The 19,743-nt window shown below is 43.5% G+C and overlaps 1 protein-coding gene and 1 pseudogene across 1 annotated transcript; both read right to left on the bottom strand.

The window, feature by feature from the left end:
• Nucleotides 1-256: 256 nt before the first annotated feature.
• LOC133905284 (HIPL1 protein-like) lies at nucleotides 257-4,581 on the bottom strand. Its single transcript, XM_062347042.1, has 7 exons — nucleotides 3,875-4,581; nucleotides 3,635-3,795; nucleotides 2,503-3,294; nucleotides 2,196-2,412; nucleotides 1,336-1,514; nucleotides 919-1,160; nucleotides 257-819 (listed from the first exon to the last, which is right to left on the bottom strand). Exons 1-7 carry the CDS (start codon nucleotides 3,957-3,959, stop codon nucleotides 420-422), a joined length of 2,076 nt encoding a protein of 691 aa, XP_062203026.1. The 5' UTR covers nucleotides 3,960-4,581; the 3' UTR covers nucleotides 257-419.
• Nucleotides 4,582-7,395: 2,814 nt separating this feature from the next.
• Nucleotides 7,396-8,231, bottom strand: LOC133904653 (AAA-ATPase At3g28510-like; annotated as a pseudogene).
• Nucleotides 8,232-19,743: the final 11,512 nt, after the last annotated feature.

Genomic DNA, 19,743 nt, shown 5'->3' with positions numbered 1-19,743 from the left:
TATTTAATACGATAACATCAAACAGAAACTTAAGATATAGAGATATAGTTATGTTATAGAAGTAACATCGAATGAAGACGTCAGGAGCGATATCATATTTTTCATTTTAGATAGAATCCGAAAAAGGAGAAGAAAATTATCTGCAAATTTTTCTTCTAATTTATTTATTTATTTTCATTAATAAATTGAGTCATGTATTCAGCCGGTAACGAGGAGGGATTATTCTATATTAGTATCAACAACTTATGTACCTTTGTTATATAGAGTATATATCGTTGGAAAGCTTATGAAGTTACTAGTTTGCGTTTACAGCAGGGGAGTTTATGCAACATTTGAGCATTTTACTCCAAGGGGAGCTCACAAAAATGGTATGATTTCAACCTAATGAGTATCCAACATATCAGGATTGATCACCCATCCTATGTTACCAAAACCCAGAACATAATAACAGACAGCAAAAGGACTCCCATCTCCTTGCTCGTTTTTCCTGTCGCTGGCGCCTTGGATGAAGGAGCAGGAGGTGTCGCACCATTGTTCGTTGCAGCTTTCTCTGTTGGACAAGTGTAGTCACAGAGGCTGGGCCTGACGACTCGGTAGACGCCTTTGCTGGCCAAGACATAGATGTCCTTGCTGTTGTCCTCACCGAAGGAGTATATGTAGCCCAGTGATGGGAGGGGGCTCCCAGCAGCGGTGTCACAGGGTATTGGGGAGTCCTTGGAGCAGCTGAAGGGAATCAGAGTGGAGGTGTAGTTCCCGCTGCTGTCCGGGGTCTCTGTGCCAGTCCACATGACTGAGGCGTAAAGATCAGCATACAAGTACCTGAAAAACATTACATCCCATCCCATGAGTGGAATTTTAACAATTGAGCTGCACATTAGTTTCATCGACGTAGTAATATTGAGCCAACAGCGATGATACCTTCCATACAAGCAAGGATCAGTAGAGCCTCGGTAGACATAACCGCCCATGATCGATGCGGATCCAATGTTCTTATTGACATCAGAATGGCTGTATCCCATGATCGGAGGAATGGCGTTAATGGAGTTGAGTGATGTGTTTCCTCCAGGTGCCCATGATGGATGATAAACAAGTGGCCCCTCATACGCACGCCATCCATAGTTTCCACCTTTGGATATCAAATCTACTTCTTCATATAGATCCTACAAATACAAATGATGTGCCATTTATACATAAAGTGCACATGTTCAGTTTCTCGACGATGTCTAGAAGCAATAAATCCCTGAGAACACAGGGCAATCAAACTAATGAAGCAAATCAAAATTAGCAGCTGGCAAACTAAACGTGGAGGGGAGTCCTTATGTTCTTGAATAGTACCTGACCAACATCTCCACAGTAGAAGTAGGAAGGCCTCTCCGAATCAAAGCTGCATCTCCACGGGTTTCTAAGACCCAATGCCCAAATTTCTGGTTCCAAGACACTATCATCAGCGTACGGGTTGTCTTTTGGAATAGAATAATTACCCCATAAACTTTTGTTATTGATTTCACTCTCTCCTGAAAAGAAAAACAGAAGAACATTAATTTTTGAAAGCTTAAAGAATAAAATTGTCAAATCAGATACATGAGTTTGCTACACATGTAGGCATGTTGCTAATCGTTTCTTCAGACAAAAAAAAATAGAGCTTAAGTTTATCTGACAAGTATTTGTATTGGCAAAAGAAACCAGTTAGTCCATAATCTTATAGACTAATTCGAATTGCCAGACATCAATTTGAAGAGTGACTAGCGCTCGCAAGATTTTATAACCGTGATAATTGGTAGTGCTGCCACTATGAAGTTCCTAAAGCAGATTCCTAATCATCATCTAGCAACTTTGACTAATCTGTCCTCTTTGACTAATCCGTCCTCTAGACAGGAAAAGAAATACACAACGTTTCCAATAGTTTGCTCACTTAGTAGCTAATACTATGGGCCAAAAGAGATACATCATTGAAATAGTCTCACCGATGGTGCTGGTTACTGGTTAGTGGTTAGGACCGGGGAGTACCATTTTGTTCTTTAGCACCGGTGCCAAAGTTTCAATGTAAAATAACTAAGAGGAACTTATGGAGATGTAAACATGGAAACCGAAGGGACTCAAGGAAAGTAGTAAAACTAAGAATTTCAATTTGAGCAAATCAACAAATGACAAGCAATTTCAATTTGAACAAATCAGCAAATGACAGAAAGACTTACTCAGTGTATTGTCAATGTCAAGCCTCATAATTTTTCCCAGAAGTGACTTTTTGTTCTGAGCGAAATTAAAAGGGTCTCCCTTTCCTCCACCATCCCCCATCATTAGGTAGAGGTAGCCATCGGTAGGACCAAAAAGTACTTGGCCTCCATGTTGAGATGTGTAAGGTAGCCCCATAGTAAAAATCCTTCTAACTTCAAACGGATCAGCAGACGTTACCTAACAAAAACATTTGAGGAAGAATGTGAACGGATGAGGTTCAGGGAATTTTCAAGACATGAATGGAAGAGCATATCCAGATGAGCAAACCTCAGAAACGTTTGATGAGGAACCTTTGGCCGAATATTCCGATACAACAACTTGATACTGGCATGGTTGAGCACCATTATCGGTACCGAGCTTTGAGGGATCACAATCCACATCAGAATTGCAGGAGCATCTCCCCGTGCAGCTGGGTGACTTTGTCCTATCACAGTTGTAAGAGGCAAAGAAGCGGCCATTGGTTGCGAAATTCGGATGAAAAGCCATACCCATGAGTCCAAACTTCGAATCAAAGTGGACCTGGTCAGTCAGATCAACAAATGGGCTTGCTTCTTCGAATTGCAGAGTACCTCCAGATCCTTGCTCAGGGACAGTTGCCAGCCATATCTTCCCAGCTTGGCTGCCCAAGAAGATTCTATTGGAGCCATCAGGGTGAGGAGCCATGTTAAGGTAGGATCCATTATCAATCCTCTCTAGGCATATCCCTTTAGGAGAGGGTGAAGGTTGGGTGGTGTTAAATGAAACTGCATTGCCACTGAAGCAAACTGACTGGTCATTTGGCGCGCCACCAAACGATGTACAAAAGTCATTTTCGGATTGCCAGGCATCAGTAAGCTTTGACGATGAACTAGGAAGCGTCGCACTGCCTTGCAGGGGAGGTTGAAAGGGAGAGTTCAGTATTCTCACATCCTTGCAAGTTTCCCAAACAAGTTTGCAGTAGTCCTGTGTGGTTTCCTTGGATTGAGCAGAAGTTGTTGAGGAGGTAGAGTTGCACAGGAAAGGAATTGTCCGGATCTTTGGCCCAGCGTTGAACAAGTCAGCAGAGTATGGACTGCATTTCTGGAAGCGGAGTCGTTCGATTCATTACAGTTAGTGAAATCAAAATTTCAGAGATCAAAACTTGTATAGCTCTCTTAGGTGCAGTCTATTTTTTTCATATTTATTTCAACTGGTGCTTAATCTTCCACAAAATCATTTCGAACTCAGAATATTGAACATATGAATTCCTGAAATTTTGTGCATTTCGACAGTATTCTGTTAATTATCACGAGTTCAGTGTCAGCAAGAAGCAAAGGTTCAAACTTTGTGCACAGATATGCTGGTAACTACGATAAGAGTCAATAAAGCTTGGTGCCTGTAAAAGTAGTGAGTACAAGAGAAGAGGGAGGCCAGGGCGTACCGCGCAGATGATGGACTTGAGGACGGCGGCGCAGGCAGCGTCGGAGACGTTCATGGCGTCGAGCTGCTTGCGCAGCGCGGAGTCGGCGGCGGCGTCGCAGCAGCTGCTGCCGCTGTAGGAGGCGCAGAAGCCGAGCGTCTTGTTGAGCACCACCGGCGCCCCTGTATAGAGTACAAGTAAGTGAGTTGGGTGGGTGGGAATTGAATCGCGTAGCGCCGTATCCAAGTGATGTGAACTCACTTTGGTCGGTGCATAGCGGGAAGGCACGCGAGGCAGGGAGGAGCAGGAGGAGCGCGCAGCCGAAGATGACGGCGCCGAGCCGCATCTTGAAGATCGTCGGCGAACAAGATGGACTCTGGATCTTATCGATCTACTCTCTGTCTCTCTACCTCCCTGCAGACTCTAGCTAGCTAGTGTCCACTGGGTCTCTCTCTCTCTCTCTCTACTCGGTTGGATTGACAAGACAAGAGTAGTGAGATCAGGAGTCGTAGGACTCCATTTAGAAGAAGATAGGGAAGAGAGAGAGAGGCAGCATGTATGTCAAGTTGTCAACTCGGAGAGTAGAGAAATCAGCAATTGGGTTGGTGGTAGGGAACCTAGCAGAGGAGACGAGATAGTTGGGAAATGCAGCAGCAGTCCATCCACTACTTTAATCTCCCTATCTTCTTCTGCACACGTCTACATGTGTGACTGAGTACTACTAAGTACAAACTTCGATTATTGGCATACATGTAGAGAGAGATCTTGCCATGTATATAAAAGTGTTATCCGTACATTTATCATGAAAAAAGTAACTTCTGAATAGCACCAGATGCTCAGATCGTTTCAACGTGGTTGGCCAAAATTAAAATAGTTTGGCTGCACAAATTCCATAATGCCTTTTGGATCAAAGGGAAGCAAATCGCAAAAGACCACTCGAAAGTACGTAGGGCTTTCATAAGCCCACATATATCTATGTTTGTCTGATTATCTTCTTCTCAAACCTGCAAATTTTATGCGGTGGCGATCCAGCGCCGCGAGTGAATGCCCAAGCTTTTGGCATAGAGACGAGGGCTAACTGATCTCCCAGGAAATGCCACCACTCTGGCCGGTAGGGTTTAGCAGATTGGAATTTCTCGTGTAAAGTTCTAAACTAGATATATTTGTTGTTCGATATGTAAGAGATTGAATTCAGCTCATGTTCATATCAGTTTTACTGAGGACTTATAGACTGACAAGAGAGATAAGCGAGAGTGCTGAAAGAGAGATCAGTCCTCAACTAACGCCTAACAGGCTAAACAGCCACGCTTCCCTAACAGACACGCATGATGATGAGCATGCCGTGAAAATAGCAGATAGACTTGTATGAGCTGTTGAGGGCGATCGTGTGCAGGATGGCAGCAGGAATATATATATGGTCAAGCAGACCCTCAAGAGGGGGGACTGGGGAGTGTTAGCGCACCTGTACCTGATGTTTTCCAAGAGTCCGAACCTGAATCTACCCGTGCGCCTGAACCCGTTGCCGTGCGTGTGCGTGTGTCTGGAGATGATGAGTGGGCTGGAAGAGAGAGGAGTTGAGGTAGACAATTATGAACAAACTACATCTTCTTCTACAAGCAATACATCTGCTCCTCCGTCCGAATCCTTCCTGTCTTCCTCTGCTTCTTCTTCTTCTTCCTCTCGCTGCTTTTTTTATGCTTCTCTGCTGCCTCTGATTTCACTATTCTGCGTCTGGTATAGCGCAACAGACCTCCTGTGTTGCTGCTGTTAACAGAAACACAGATGATGGGTGCCCCGGGGGTTGAACTGAATCAAGGCCAACTACTTTCTAGTGATGGATTTTTCAGTTTTGACTTGGGATGCCAATCGCCAAGTCAATAGAGTACAGCTACGCATTTGTATTTGCAGACCACCAGCTGCATGCTACAAAGCACTAGGTGGCCAACTGACCATCACAAAATATAACATTAGAACTTGGTCGTGTCTTGTTGGCTTGTTGCTTTGCGGCGCCCATGGATGAGGACAGGAGGCCGCACAACGCTCGTCTGCTTCTTCATCTCTCATAGAGACTGTGACACCATAATCAATTATATTCTTTCCCCTAAGGAACAAATTTATTCTTACTCCAAGGGACTGATCAGTAGCTAGTTAAAAGATCAGTAGAATAATCATGAGGTTGAGCTAAACTGATTGACAGAGAACAAGCAACTAAAGCCGAGACCATATACATAGCCAGTAGCTTAGATCGAATCGAGCTCACGGGTAGCACAACCCACATGAAATAAGGCTACAACCTACTATTTTCTCTTATTCCTGGTCCCATCACTGTCCCCTGCATCGGCATAGTCCACTGGCGACCACCTCCACCGCCGGTTCACCTCCCTCCCTCCGTTGCCGCCGTGCCCCTCCTCCTCCCTTCTCATCTCTTTCTTATTCTACGTCTCTTGGCGAGACGTCTTTGCATTGCCCTCTTTCTTTGTCTCTGGTGATTTCTCGCCGTTGGATCCACTCCCACCCTGGCACCTCCCAACTGGTGGTTCTCTGCCTTGTCATCCCACACACATGTCCGCCATTGCTACACCTCTCCTCTTTCCTTCTCCTTTCTTTCTTCGTCTACATCTCTGGCGAGATGTCCTTACCATGCCCTCTTTCTCTTTCTCCGGTGACTTCTCGCTGCTGGATCTACTCTTGTCCTAGCACCAACCAACCGGTGGTCCTCTGCCTCGTCACCCCACCCCCACATCCGCCACTGCCGTGCCCCTCCTCTTCCCTTCTCCTTTCTTTCTTCTTCCAAATCTCTAACGAGATGTCCTTGCCCCGCCCTCTTTCCTTTTCTCCGGTGACTTCCCGCCAGAGGATCCGCTCCCGCCTTGGCACCGCCAGTTGGTGGTCCTCTACCTCACCACAGCGTCCCCACATCCGCCACCGCCGCTGCTCGGCCGGCCTCTAGAATCGGTGCCCATCCAAATCTCAAACCCTAATTCAACCTTAAACCCTAACCCTAACCTCGTCGGAGAAGTCGACCTCGTCAGAGATGACGTTGTCAAGAAGAATGTGTTGTTGGGAGGACGAGAGGAAGAAGAAAGAAGCTTGGCCGTAGGTGCATAGCACGCCAAAATCTCAAAGCGCGGTATCACTAAGTTCTTTTCGGACGCGCTGCGTATGGTGTTTCCGACTAAAGCCAGCCTGCTAGCTAATACCTCTCTGTCCATGGGCCTAAAAGCTTGATTTGGGAGCAAGGCCTCTACATAAATAAAGGGCTGGCCCCACTTTGAAACCAAGTTACGTAAGCCCAATAGTAACATCTCCTCAAAGGAAGAAAAAAAAAGCTCAGTAGTTACATAAGCCCAATCCTATTGTACGCCCAACCTGAAACTTGACCTTAATTTGGTCTTGTTTCAAGTTTGCTCTTCAATCGTCAGCGCAGAATATAGACTGTTGATGCCCATACATATGTTCTTCTTTATACCATTCATCCATGTTTACATGGCCTGACAATAATCATCTTTCCCTTTTTTTCTTCATTAGTGATCAAATGCGCACAAATTAATTTGAAGCTTAACAGCATGCAGGCGCAGGTACTCCATGTATAACTGAACTACTGCAAATGCCAACGCCCAAGGGAGCTGAGTTTCAGTGTCTGGTAGCAGGTAATCCATGCATAACTAGCCACTGAAATTAAGTAGTATGTACCACACTATCAGTCAATAATCATTGTCCATGATCTGCTACTTGCAGATCAGTTTGAAATTCAGCTTCTTATTTACTTATCCGCCCTTTTATCATTCTTCTTCCTCGTCGGAGTCATCATCCATCACTTTAAGTGTTGTCATCGTCGCTGTCATCCTTGTCTTCATCAGTTCCTTCCTCTTGTTGTTCCCGGCCAGTGCTTTTGCGAACTCCTCCTCCTTGGCCACCTTGAGCGCCTTAACATGCTTCCCGAGGCATGCATCATCCACGTCCTTCTTCTTGGACCGGGCCATCAGTTTCTCGGCCACGTCTGCCGGCGTCATGTCCACCTCCTCCAGCAGCCGCCGGATCTCGCCGAACAGCTCGTGCTCGGCCACGCCCAGGTAATTGTTGGCCAGCACCTTGAATAAGCCCTCGAAGCGGCAATAGGACATCTCGATGTGCATCATGCATGTCCATCCTGCCCCGCCGGATCAGCGCAGGGTCCAGCTAGCTTCTCCTTGTGGCCCGTCTATGCTGTTGAGCAGCCCCGACAGCGTCACCTTCCGGTCCTCGTCCTCCTCGCCCCACATCGGCTGCACCATCTTCTTCTTGACCTTCTTGCCTGATTCTTCTTCTTCTTGCGCTTGCCGGTGAGGTCCATGGAGCAGTCGATGTCCTCGATGACGATGATGGACTTGCCCGGCCGTCGTCTCGATGAACAGCCTCCGCAGCTCGGTGTTGCTCTTCACCGCCGTCAGCTCCAGGTCGTACATGTCGTAGTCGAGGAAGTTGGCCATGGCGGCGATCATGGTGGACTTGCCGGTGCCAGGGGCCCGAACAGCAGGTACCCGCGCTTCCACGCCTTGCCCACCGATGCGTAGTACTCCTTGCCGTCTCGGAACATCTCCAGGCCGTCGACGATCTCCTGCTTCTCGGCCGGGTCCATGGTAGTATAGTCTTTCTAAAACAAGTAGTAATTGGACTGCAGGGGACGACATACTAAGGGCATATATAGTACAGTACTTCCTTAATAATTAAGCAAACAAAATCAAGTTTAATTTCCTGGTCTTTAAGTCCAACTGCTACATTCAAAGGCCACCAAAAACAGATTGGTTGGAGAGGTACCTGGCTTGTGCGTAAGCATGATCATGTGAGCATGTCAGGACACTTCCTGAAAACTCTATTGCACGTACTCCTCTAGAAAAGAAAATGTGTAACAACAATTTTATTGTGTTTGCTAATGCTGCACTAAGTTATTCCCAATCATGCCTTCAATTTGCTTCAAGATTTGATTTATGCCCCTTTTTTGTGTTGAGGACAGTGTGATCGGCAGAAGGGGAAACGGGACTGCGAGCCTGCTAGTTTTATTGGGCTTCTTCCCCCAAGCACAACACTTTGCAGCCCATAACACACACGCGGCTATTTGTTTGAATCCTTAAATTGGGGATTTTGGAAGTCTAAAAAAAGTTCAAAATTTCGGATATAGAGCTTCAAACTTCGTTTTGGACATCTGATTCCCGCGGAAGCAGAAATTCTGAATTTCGCAGAAAACTCTCACTTTTCAAATTTGGCAAATTGCGTTTGAAACATCCTAACTGTGTAGTCCCCAAGTGCATGGCTCCTAACGGGATATTGTTGTGTTGTTCCTCTCTTAGAAAAATTGAATAGTGGCTCCTAACGGGATAGGATTTGCTCTAGTACTGGTTTATATATGTTCAGAATAGGTCTACCTACCTCACAAGATATGATGGCTCGTCTATTGAACCTCCTATGAAGCATGATACTTGCTATCCTGCCTTCTAAAGTATTTAAAACCATCCAAATACCTCTCCTAGGGTGGCAAATGGTGTGGATATAATGACTTCAAATCTACTTTATTTCTTTTTTTACCTAACCATATATTGACTGTGGGAGCAAGGAGATAGAGATGACCGGTGGCTCTTGGGTAGATCCACGAGGCCAGATAGCATAATCGCTCGACAAGAGTACAGGGGAACAACCTTTTTCCCCATTTCCACACATCAGTCAACAAAACTGATCGACAAAAAAAAAAAAAAAAATCACTTTAGCATGAATCTAACCCAGGACATAGGGTAGGTGCGGAGAGACATTCACGATAACACAAGCAGTGAGGTTGCAATCAAGAAAACCCAAAAAAATTTACCACTTCAAACTTTTACTAGGACCCACTGGTGAGCCTGGTAACCGTCAATAACCATCAAAATTTCAAACAATGTCTTTTTAAGATTAAATTGATGACAGTTTTTTTTAAGCGGGGATCGCCCGAATTCCAGAGTATTTTTATTCGATAGGCTATGAAAATAGTTGGCAATGTTAATTAAACAAACCATTTGTCAATGATATGTAAATATTTATTTAAAATAGGGATACAAGTTTACCAAATGTGCGTATCGAAAAGAAAGACACGAGATTTTATATAAGTTTGAGCCTCTTTTAGTATAATAGCTCTGCATCTTTAATTATCTTGATTAATTTTAGGAGAAGATAATTATAATAAAGATGTATCTAGATCTATTCTTATAAAAATCATGTTCCAATAAAAATGATATCAATCGTAATGATACTAATTGAAATAAAAAGAATATGAATCACAATTCATGAAACTCACATAATATAGTCTAAACACCCTCTATATATGTTCATACACATGATAAGAAAGAAATATATGTACAACTAGATAATATGTCAAGATAGGAAGTTTAAGCTATATTATGTATGGAGGTAGCTTAAATGAACAAAATAATTTAACAATGATAACAATTAAAACGTTTAAGCATTGCATACCTTCGGAGACTTGTAGATTACTTCATGAGAATATAGAAGATATAGTTGTATAGGTTTGAGTCTCTTTTAGTATAATAGCCCTGCATCTTTAATTTCCTTGATTAATCTTAGGAGAAGACAATTACAATGAAGATGTGTCTAGATCTATTCTTATGGATCTCGATAAGTTCTTTTGTATTCTAGATTATGGTGCTCTTGTCAGATGAATCTATTGTGAATCTCAATGAGTTGTTTCTGCTTTCTATCTGTCCTCCTCTTCTCCTCCTTTCATCTCCTGCATCTCTCTCTACTCTATGTTATGTAGGGTTAGAGAGTCGTATTGTACTCAGAGTCACGAGCATAATATTCCCGTATTGTGTTATCTAGAGGATTCTTCCTTAATCCGGGGATAGTTTCCGTGTGGAACACGATAAACTGTCCGGAATATCCGCACATGTCTTATTTACCTCATAGAAGTTATTAAACCTACCGTACAAGGTAACAAATACGTGTACAATTGTGAGGATAGGTGACGTTCTAAGAGGGGGTGAATTAGGACACTTGGAATCTATTCCGCTCCAAAAACAACACAAGATAAATCTATATCAATTTTTATCTAAATGTACTCTAGATTTATTTAGTGTGTCTACTTTACCGATCAAAGTACTTGCAACCTATCTAAGAAGATAAATTGCAAGTATGTAAATGCGGAAACGTAAATAAGTTAGAGAGCAAACTCGGCAAAAGATAAATGATACCAATTGACAAGATCATAAAAGAGCACAAAGTCTTACTATATTACTTGGATGCATGCTCTTACCACATAGTCTTCTTTTATTGTGGCTTCCCCTTTCTCTAATACCACTATCTCCCTTGATCGACTTATACAAGAGCTTCTCTTTTGTCAATCTAAGCATCTTATGTTGTTTCGAGCATCTCCTTCTTCTCTCTCTTTGTCAACTTCAGCATTCCTAGACATCTTGCTTGTTGCTACAATCGTCCCCACATTGTTCATCTTACTTTGGTCGTCAAAATTCTCCCTTTATCAACAATCTCTCAAAAAAGGCTATAAGAATATGTTCCACTCAAGGCAAAAATGTTAGAACACATGGGAGAGAGCTTTACACATCATGATCTAATAAAAATGATACCAATTGTAATGATACTAATTGAAATAAAAAGAATATGGATCACAATTTTTGAAACTTGCATAATATAGTCTAAACTCCACTTATATGTGTTCATACACATGATAAGAAAGAAAACATATGTACAGCTAGATAATATATCAAGATAGGAAGTTTAAGTTATATTATGCATGGAGGTAGCTTAAATGAACAAAATAATTTGACAATGGTATCAATTAAAGCGTTTGAGTATTGCATACCTCCGGGGACTTGTAGATTACTCCATGAGAATACAAAAGATATAATTTGTAACATATGTTAATCTCAAAATCACAACCTATAGAATATACCCCCCCTAAATGTGTGCATACAAGTGTTGAATACTTGTGAGACATATGCACTTGTTATTGATAACAATGGAGATTTATCCTATAGATTAGATCATACTATATAAAAAATACCAAATATAAAGCTAGTGTCATGAAAGGGACCTACAACTAATAAACTATGTAGGTTGCTCATGGTTTAGAGATAAACACAAGCAACCTACCATATGAAAACCTACACTAGGAATTGCAATAAATTGAAATAACAATATGCAATCCTAGACAAGACAAATGAGCTAGAAGTAAAACAAAATACATGAACAAGAATCTAGCTATACTTACCTCTTTTACATTTGGATGGGGATTTGGGTATGTGATGATCATGATCTTCATCAATGCGCCCATATTGTATACTTGGCTTCTTTGCTTGAATCTTCATTTCATTTTGTAAGCTAAGCCTCCAAATCCCCATAATCGCTTCGGGCTTCAAGTCTTCTTGGAACCCAAATCAATTGGGGCTCCTTCATGTTGGTAATGACTTTTTTGGCACTTAAATGGGTTGATTCCACCACCGATCCTTTCTCCCAATCATATGTGCAACCACCTTGTCATTTCCCTTCTTCTTGAGCCTGTAGTGGTTGCTCTTGGTCTTGACCTTGTAGTTGGATTGGGTGTAGAGATTGGAGGTCTTGTTGGAGAGGTTCATCGCCTTCTTCTTCTCCTTGGTCTCCTTCACTTGCTTGTATTGGAAGGACTCGTGGCCTTTGTGATGGTATTTGAAGCATGTCACGGTTAACCCCTCCTTAAGCTTCTTCACCATGAAGCACAGTTATCTTGAGGAGGTTGGACATGTTCTTTGCCCTTTAATCTCGCCAAATCTTTCTTGAGCTTCTCCACTTCTTGCTTGAGCTCATCATTCTCTTGTGCAATAAGGTTGTTAGATGGTTCTACAACAATATTCTCACCACAAATCTCATTGCAAAGGAGTGACTTTGATAAAATAATTAAATCATCACAAGAAGTGAAAGCATCTATCTTAGGATTGAAATTAAATAGAGAGTTAGATTACTTCAAAGAGACCTTAGTTTGAGATTCAATACACTCAAAATTAGCTTTAAGCTCTTTATGCTTATTGTTTAACAAATTGAATTTACTCAATAATTGTTCATAATTAGAAACAAAGGTAGCATGAATACCATTAAGTGCATTGAATTTTTTAAGATCTTTAGATTGTTTCTTAAGAGCCCTTTGTTGCTCATTGATCAAATGAAAGAGTTCATCATAGGAGGGAGAATCCTCATCAGATTCATCATCACTTACATCGTTATTCATACCTTTGGCCATAAGGCACTTGTGAGATGACTTGCGTGTCGACTTGCGTGATGATGACCTTGAGGAAGAGCTCTTCTTGGAGGGGAGGATGGTAAAGCTTTCATCACTTGCTTGACTCTTCATCGTCGCTCACCCATCTTCCTATGGTTGCGAATGTCTTGGCTCTTCCCTTTGTCTCGCTCTTGTTCCTGGTCTTCTTATCCTTCTTGATATGATCAATTGTGTTGACCAAATCTTCAATGTAGATAGGATGATCAATTTTAGCATTGATCCTTTTCATATTATTCTCTATCTTTGAGAAGAGCTTGGCTATTTTGGGATTAATTTCTTCGTCACTTGGTGTGCTTTGATCATCTTTTTCATTGCTCTCTTCATCTTGATCACCATCATCTTTGCCTGAGCTTGACTCTTGCTCTTGCCTTATCATCTTTGGCTTCTGTGAGCATTGAGCTTACTTGCTTGTGAGGGCAAGATTCATTGCATTAGATGAGGTAAGAGCTTACACCTCTATGTTCATTGTCATCTTATGGCGGTGATCTTGCCGAGCACTTAACTTAGAGTCATCTTCTTGATGTCATTATTATCGTAAATTATGGAGACTATCAACTTATACTTTGAAAAAAGAGCTTGAAGTATTCTTCTCACCACTTGATCATCTTAAATTGGTGTCAAATGTAACCTATTGATCTCATTGACAAGAATATTCAAATGTGAGTACATGTCATTAGCACTTTCATGGGGTAGTTGTTTGATGTCATTGAGCTTAGTAACAAGCACATGCTATTTCTCATTGCGCACATCCTTTGTGCCTTCATATATTTCAATGAGACTAGTCCAAATATCATGTGCATTGGTGAGAGAATAAATATGATTAAATGCATCAAAACATATAGATGATAAAAGGATATTCTTTGCCAATGCATCTAATTCCCTCTCCTTGTTGGTGATGTGTTGCCTCGTCCCTTTCTCGGTGACTCTCCAAAGATCTAACTCTCGGGCTTGTAAATAACAAGTCTTTAGAATTTTTCAACGAAGGAAGTTTGTGCCATCGAAAAGTGAAGCACTATGGGAATCTGTCCCAACCCCTGACGTCACAACTCACTAGGCGGTGAAGCCTAACTGATCATAATGAGACTAAGGCTCAAATGCCACTTGAATTGGTGAAACCTTGTGAAAGGTGTGAAGCTCTAACACAAATTGAAAAGCTAGATATGACCCCTAGCTCTGATACCAATTGTGAGGATCAGTGATGTCCTAAGATAGGGGTGAATTAGGACACTTCGAATCTATTCAGTTCCAAAAACAACACAATATAAACCTATATCAATTTCTATCTAAATATGCTCTAGATTTATCTAGTGTGTCTACTCTACCGATCAAAGCATTTGCAACATATCTAAGAAGTTAAATTGCAAGTAAGTAAATACAGAAACGTAAATAAGTTAGAGAGAGCAAACTCGGCACAATGTTCTCGTGGTATCGATGCCATGAATGCCACCCCTATTCTACGTTGGAGCTCCACCAACGATATGCTCCCGGTCGGCACCAGGTCACGGCTATTGAGCCACTAAGTCACAAAGACAAGCCTTCAACCTGGATGAGCCGCCAAGCCACCAAGGCATGGCCTCACCACAAGCCTCTCTTCCGGTCCCTTGCCAATGTGATCACTTTGGAGCTTGAGTCACCAAGGAAATGGTCTCTACGTCCCCGTACACGTGTCTTGCTGCCACTCCACACTAAGTCGGAGGGTCAACAAGTTGCTGACGAGTCACCAAGACTCCAAGGTACCAGCGTACCTCTCGGTACACGGTTGGATCACTCCTTGATCCACTCACTAGGTAGAAATCACCTAGCAACACTCTCTCTAGGTCTATAAGCACTAATCATTCACTAATCTTGTGCTTAATCGTCTTGGATGATCACTTTAAGCACTTTGGTGGCTTGGATGTATTCTCAGATGTATATGGACTTCTCTGGACTTCAGCAACCTCAAATGATTGAGTAGAGGGGTATTTATAGCCTCAAATCTGCTAACTAGCCATTTTCCTAATGGCTCAGAAAAGTTGTTAACACCGGATGATCCGGTGAGAACAGTTGTACTAACATCAGATTATCCGGTGAGTATATCCTCAGAAATTAGCTATTGGAACCCCCACTCAACCCTCTATGAAATACTCTGGTGTAAACTTCATCTCCATCACCGGATAATCCGGTGAGTTATCCTGAGCCATCCGAGCATTTGCTTCTTCTCTATGTAAATTGCTCAGATGAAGCCTCCGATGTGCATCTCTTCATCACCGGACCATTCGGTGAGTTATCCTGAGACAAACCGCGCCTTTGCAGTCTCTCTGTGTAAAATACTCCGGTGTATTCATCCGGTGTTCAATCCATTCACACCGAAGCTTCTCTTCTTTTCCCTGAAAATGGTATGGTGCAACTCTCTATGATCATCGGACTATTCGGTGGGTTGATCTTCAATCTTTGATAGCTGCAAGCTTCTCTGGTACAAATGCTCTAGTGTGTATCCTCCTCAGATCACCGGACCATCCGGTGGGTTGTTCCATTTTGCCTTCTGAGTATAAACACTCCTGTGAGCACACAGGTCTCAACACCAGACTATTCGGTGCCTTCTTTCTCCTCTGCTGAGAATACTCCAGTGAGTATAGCCTTCAGTACACCAGACTATCCGGTGAGAACAGATCTCCTAGGACTTCTCCAATTCAACCAAATTTTATCCTGACTGCGGTAGTTTCTTCATGTATTGCATCCATGAGTCCTACTAATATATATTCTTGATAAACATGCTAGTCTAATTGACTATGTTATCATTAATCATAAAAATCACAATCATGACCTAATAGGGCCATTTTCGCTAAAACGATGATACTACATCTCCAGGATATACAATATTTCTAGTAAATCCTTAAGTATTAATTACCCAATCATCATCAAATAGCCCCCAACTATACTCAAAAGTGGGCAACTGGATTATATATAGTCGGAGATCCGATCGCACTAGAACTCACCTAGTCAAAAATGGTTCTGGGTAAAAAATGTTCTTCCTAATCAAGAATCATCTCCAACTGAATGGAACTATTTATGGTTGAAAATCTAGTCAGGAATTTATGTTGTGTGATGTGTCCACTCGTGGGTTGGTCTAGCCTCTCGTCTCTGATTAGGAGAAACTGAATTGAGACTATGTCGATGTGTACTACTTGTATGAGTACTTGATCTTGCTGAAGCTGAGGCTTCTACTCTTTATTGCACGTCAGTAATGATCGCAATGATGTCTTCCAACCATAGTGCCCCTTCTGGAGTGTTTAATCCTCCTTGAGGCAGATTGGAGAGTAGGGTTTTTGCACCCTGTAGGTATTTAGTCGTGCTAGAAGTAAACTATTCTCCGTTGCTCTGTCAACCAATCGAACCAAATACCAGTTGGCGAGGTGACGATGGATGGTTCCTATGACATTGATCTCCACCACGATTGTGAACCAGATAGGGGAGTTTCGATGGATCTGAAACCCTTTGCAGGGCATCATCATCACTTTTTTGTGACGGAATTTTCATGCCTAAGTCTAGTGTTTGCCCGGGCAGAGAGCGTGTTGACCTCATAATGCTCCACATCTTCTTTGTCTGTGGAAGCATTGAATTATGAGAAGCGAGGTTTATCCTCCAAAATCTCCTTCTCTATATTGGTACTTACTCTGTAGAAAGAGCTACTGGAAGCTAAGGCCACAGACGTGGTCAAGTTTTTTTACACACAATACACATGATTACATGCAATCATCTTGACCAGCAAACCCTAAGGCTTGTCGATCAAAAATTGCCACCGGAAATCGAGGAACCTGATGCAACTCGTTGGGCTTCACGTATATGTCGAGTTTGAAGTCATCATAGAAACTCCATTTTTCCTTTTCCCTAGTAAAAATATAGTATGAAGGCTAACCTATCATCGGAGTAGCCCATTTGCCGGAGACAACGCTTAGTTGATAAAGCCCAATATTTTTGTATCCCCACGGACGACGCCAACGGTCGACAATTGGTAAAGTTAATTATGCGAATACTTGTATAAAGTAGGGATACATGCTAGTCTCAACGTACGTATCAAAGATAGAAACATGAGTTTTTATACAGGTTCAAACCTCCCCTAAGATAATAGTATTATGTCTTGTTTCGCCTTGATTAGTCTCAAGAAAAGATAATTACAAATGGGATGTGTCTAGATCTATTCCTGAGGTTCTCGGTGAGTTCTCTCGTGTTCTGGGTCCTGAAGCCGTTATGGGATGAATTTGTCGTAGTATGATGCTGTCATGGACCTTAATGGGTGTCTCTGGTCCTACTTGACTAGGCTGATATGTGTTGTTTGTCTGGCTTGGATCGGATCCCCCTTGATGTACCCCCTCCCCCACCTTATATAGTCGGGGTGAGGTAGTTGTACCATATTTGGAAACCCCGAGTGTAACCTTTCAAGATTGTATTTCTTCTGAATATCAGGAAGATTTTTCCTAACCTAGGGTTGATTTTCGTATCGAATACGATGAACTGCCTGAAACATTGGCACACGCCTTATTTACCCCATGTTGTAAAACCTATCGTACCGAGTTAAGGATACATGTACGGTGGATACCCGTTGTAACATCTTGAGATTTAGCATTTTAGCAAATAGCAAAATTCACTCTAAATTAAAAAAATTCTGATTATTAAACCAGTATAAAATTGAGGAAATACATATTTGAATATGTATGTACTTGTATGTGCGTATTCAAATATATTATTTTGGCTAAGTATTCAAGAGATCACTAAATTAATTTCTAAATTAATCATTGCAATAAATTGATCATATGCATTTTGGTTTAATTGTTCTTATGGTTCTTTGAGTGAAGATTTAGAATTGAAGGTCTCTCAATTTCAAATATATTTCTTAGATTCAATTCAGCTGAAATCCAAATTAAATTCAACTCTTTTGAATTCAAACCTGTCTTCAACTCTTTTGAATTCAATCCTGTCTCAAATCCCGAGGCTTCACTTTTGAATCTTTTCTTAATTCAAATACTCCTATTTGAATTAATGCCAAACCCAAATTCAGATCCAAAATTCAAATACTCCTATTTGAATTTAATCTCAAATATCTCAAAACCGAACTCCTTCAAATCATCATCTATTTTTGTATTCAAATTTAATTTGAACCATTCGAGTTATATTCGAATACTTTCTAGTTTAATCTTTTTGCAAATTCGTTCTAACACAATGTTCAATTCAGATTCAGTTACAGTTGAATCATCATGCATTCCAATTCGCATTCAAATCATTCATTGAATCTTTACAAATCCAATCACAATTTCAACTACATTCATTTGAAATAACATTTAAATCCTTCTCTCTCTCATTCATCTCAATCTCTCTCATTTCTCTCAGCCTCTTATATTTTCCTCTCTCAGCCACCGGCCATCACTTTGATCTCTCTGTCCTCTCTCTCAGATCACCGACCAAAAGCACCGGCCACCTTCTCCCATGCCCTGCTCTCTCTCTCTCTCTCTCTCTCTCTCTCTCTCTCTCTCTCTCTCTCTCTCTCTCTCTCTCTCTCTCTCTCGCTCTCTTTCCCGCTCTAATCTTTCACCGAGGAGCCCAAAACCAAATTCCTCTCCTCCTCTCTCTTGCTTCACCTACAAGGCACGTTCCACACACATTCATACACACACATACACACAAGCATCCACACCCACGAGCAGCAGCTCAGCCTCTCCCCCAGTGCCGCCCTCTGCTCCTCTTCGCGCCACCAGCAGAGCAATCGCTCACGCAGCCAGTCGCTCAGCCCTTCGGCTCGTGCTGCCATCCTGCCTGTGCATCATCGGCAAGCGTGCCATGTCGCGGCTACTCGGTTGGCTGAGCCAGCCGACCCTGCCCGCGTGCAGTTCAGCCACCCCACTGGCCCGAGCCGTCGTGTGCTCCTCCTTCCGCGCTGCGTTGTCACACACTGCCAGACCGAGCTCCACCCAGCCGAGGACACACCAAGCCGCAACACGCCCGGCCCCACGCCCGCATCGCATCGCCGTACGCACCACCGCCTTGCGTGCCGTCGCCCGTGCCGTTGCCGTCCGTCCACCGTGAGCACCACCTCTTCCCCTCTCTGCTCCCTTGCGTGTCGCCGCTGGCGCGCACCGCCGTCGTGCACCCTTCACCACCACCGCCACGCTCTGCTCTCCCCACTGATGTCGCTGAGCCGCACTTGGGCTCCAGTAGCACCGCTCGCCCTTCACCGCTCGCGTGTACCATCCTGGCCCTGGCCCACCTTCCTCTCCACCCGGCCGAGAAGCCCTGCCGCCGCCCGGTGTTCTTCTCTCGCACCACGGGATCTTGCCCTAGATGGCCTCTCTCTCCCCGGCCACGCCGTGGACGAACCGCCGTTGCCTCCTTTCCCCCGACCGACCTCCATCCCTCTCCATCTTTCGGCGCCGTCTTCTCTCCCCGCGCACCACCTCTTCTCCCCAGCCGGCCATCTCGTTGTTCCTCCGCGCTCCCTCCGACCGGACACCTCCACTGCATCCCATCAGCATCGCCTCCTTCCCTATCTTCCTCTCGCGCTGCCCAGTCACCCTCTTTGGCCTCCTACTATGCCGCTCCGGCCCGCATCATTGGTGAACTCGGCCGGACTCCATCCCCTCCGGTCGGCCTCCATCCCATCTTGCTCCCCTCCGCCTCTCCTCTCTCCAAGCCGCACGCACAAGAGAAGCCCAGCCAAGCCTTATCCCTTCCGTCCCTCACCGTCGGGTGGGCCCATCAACCGGCCAGCCGTGTCCATCGGTGCGGTCCACCGTGGACCATCCTATGCCACCGGCCCCGGTCCACAAAAGCCACGGACCAAATCCACCAGCCCGATCCGCCATGAACC

This window comes from Phragmites australis, chromosome 22 (assembly GCF_958298935.1).
Source record: "Phragmites australis chromosome 22, lpPhrAust1.1, whole genome shotgun sequence".
Lineage (NCBI taxonomy): Eukaryota > Viridiplantae > Streptophyta > Magnoliopsida > Poales > Poaceae > Phragmites > Phragmites australis.
This window is presented reverse-complemented; position numbering and strand designations above follow the sequence as displayed.

Coding starts and splice junctions, on each gene's coding strand:
- LOC133905284 (XM_062347042.1), bottom strand. CDS start 3,959: ATGCGGCTCGGCGCCGTCATCTTCGGCTGCGCGCTCCTCCTGCTCCTC. Junction 3,796..3,874: donor CCCGCTATGCACCGACCAAA/GTGAGTTCACAT, acceptor TACTCTATACAG/GGGCGCCGGTGGTGCTCAAC. Junction 3,295..3,634: donor TCAAGTCCATCATCTGCGCG/GTACGCCCTGGC, acceptor CTCCGCTTCCAG/AAATGCAGTCCATACTCTGC.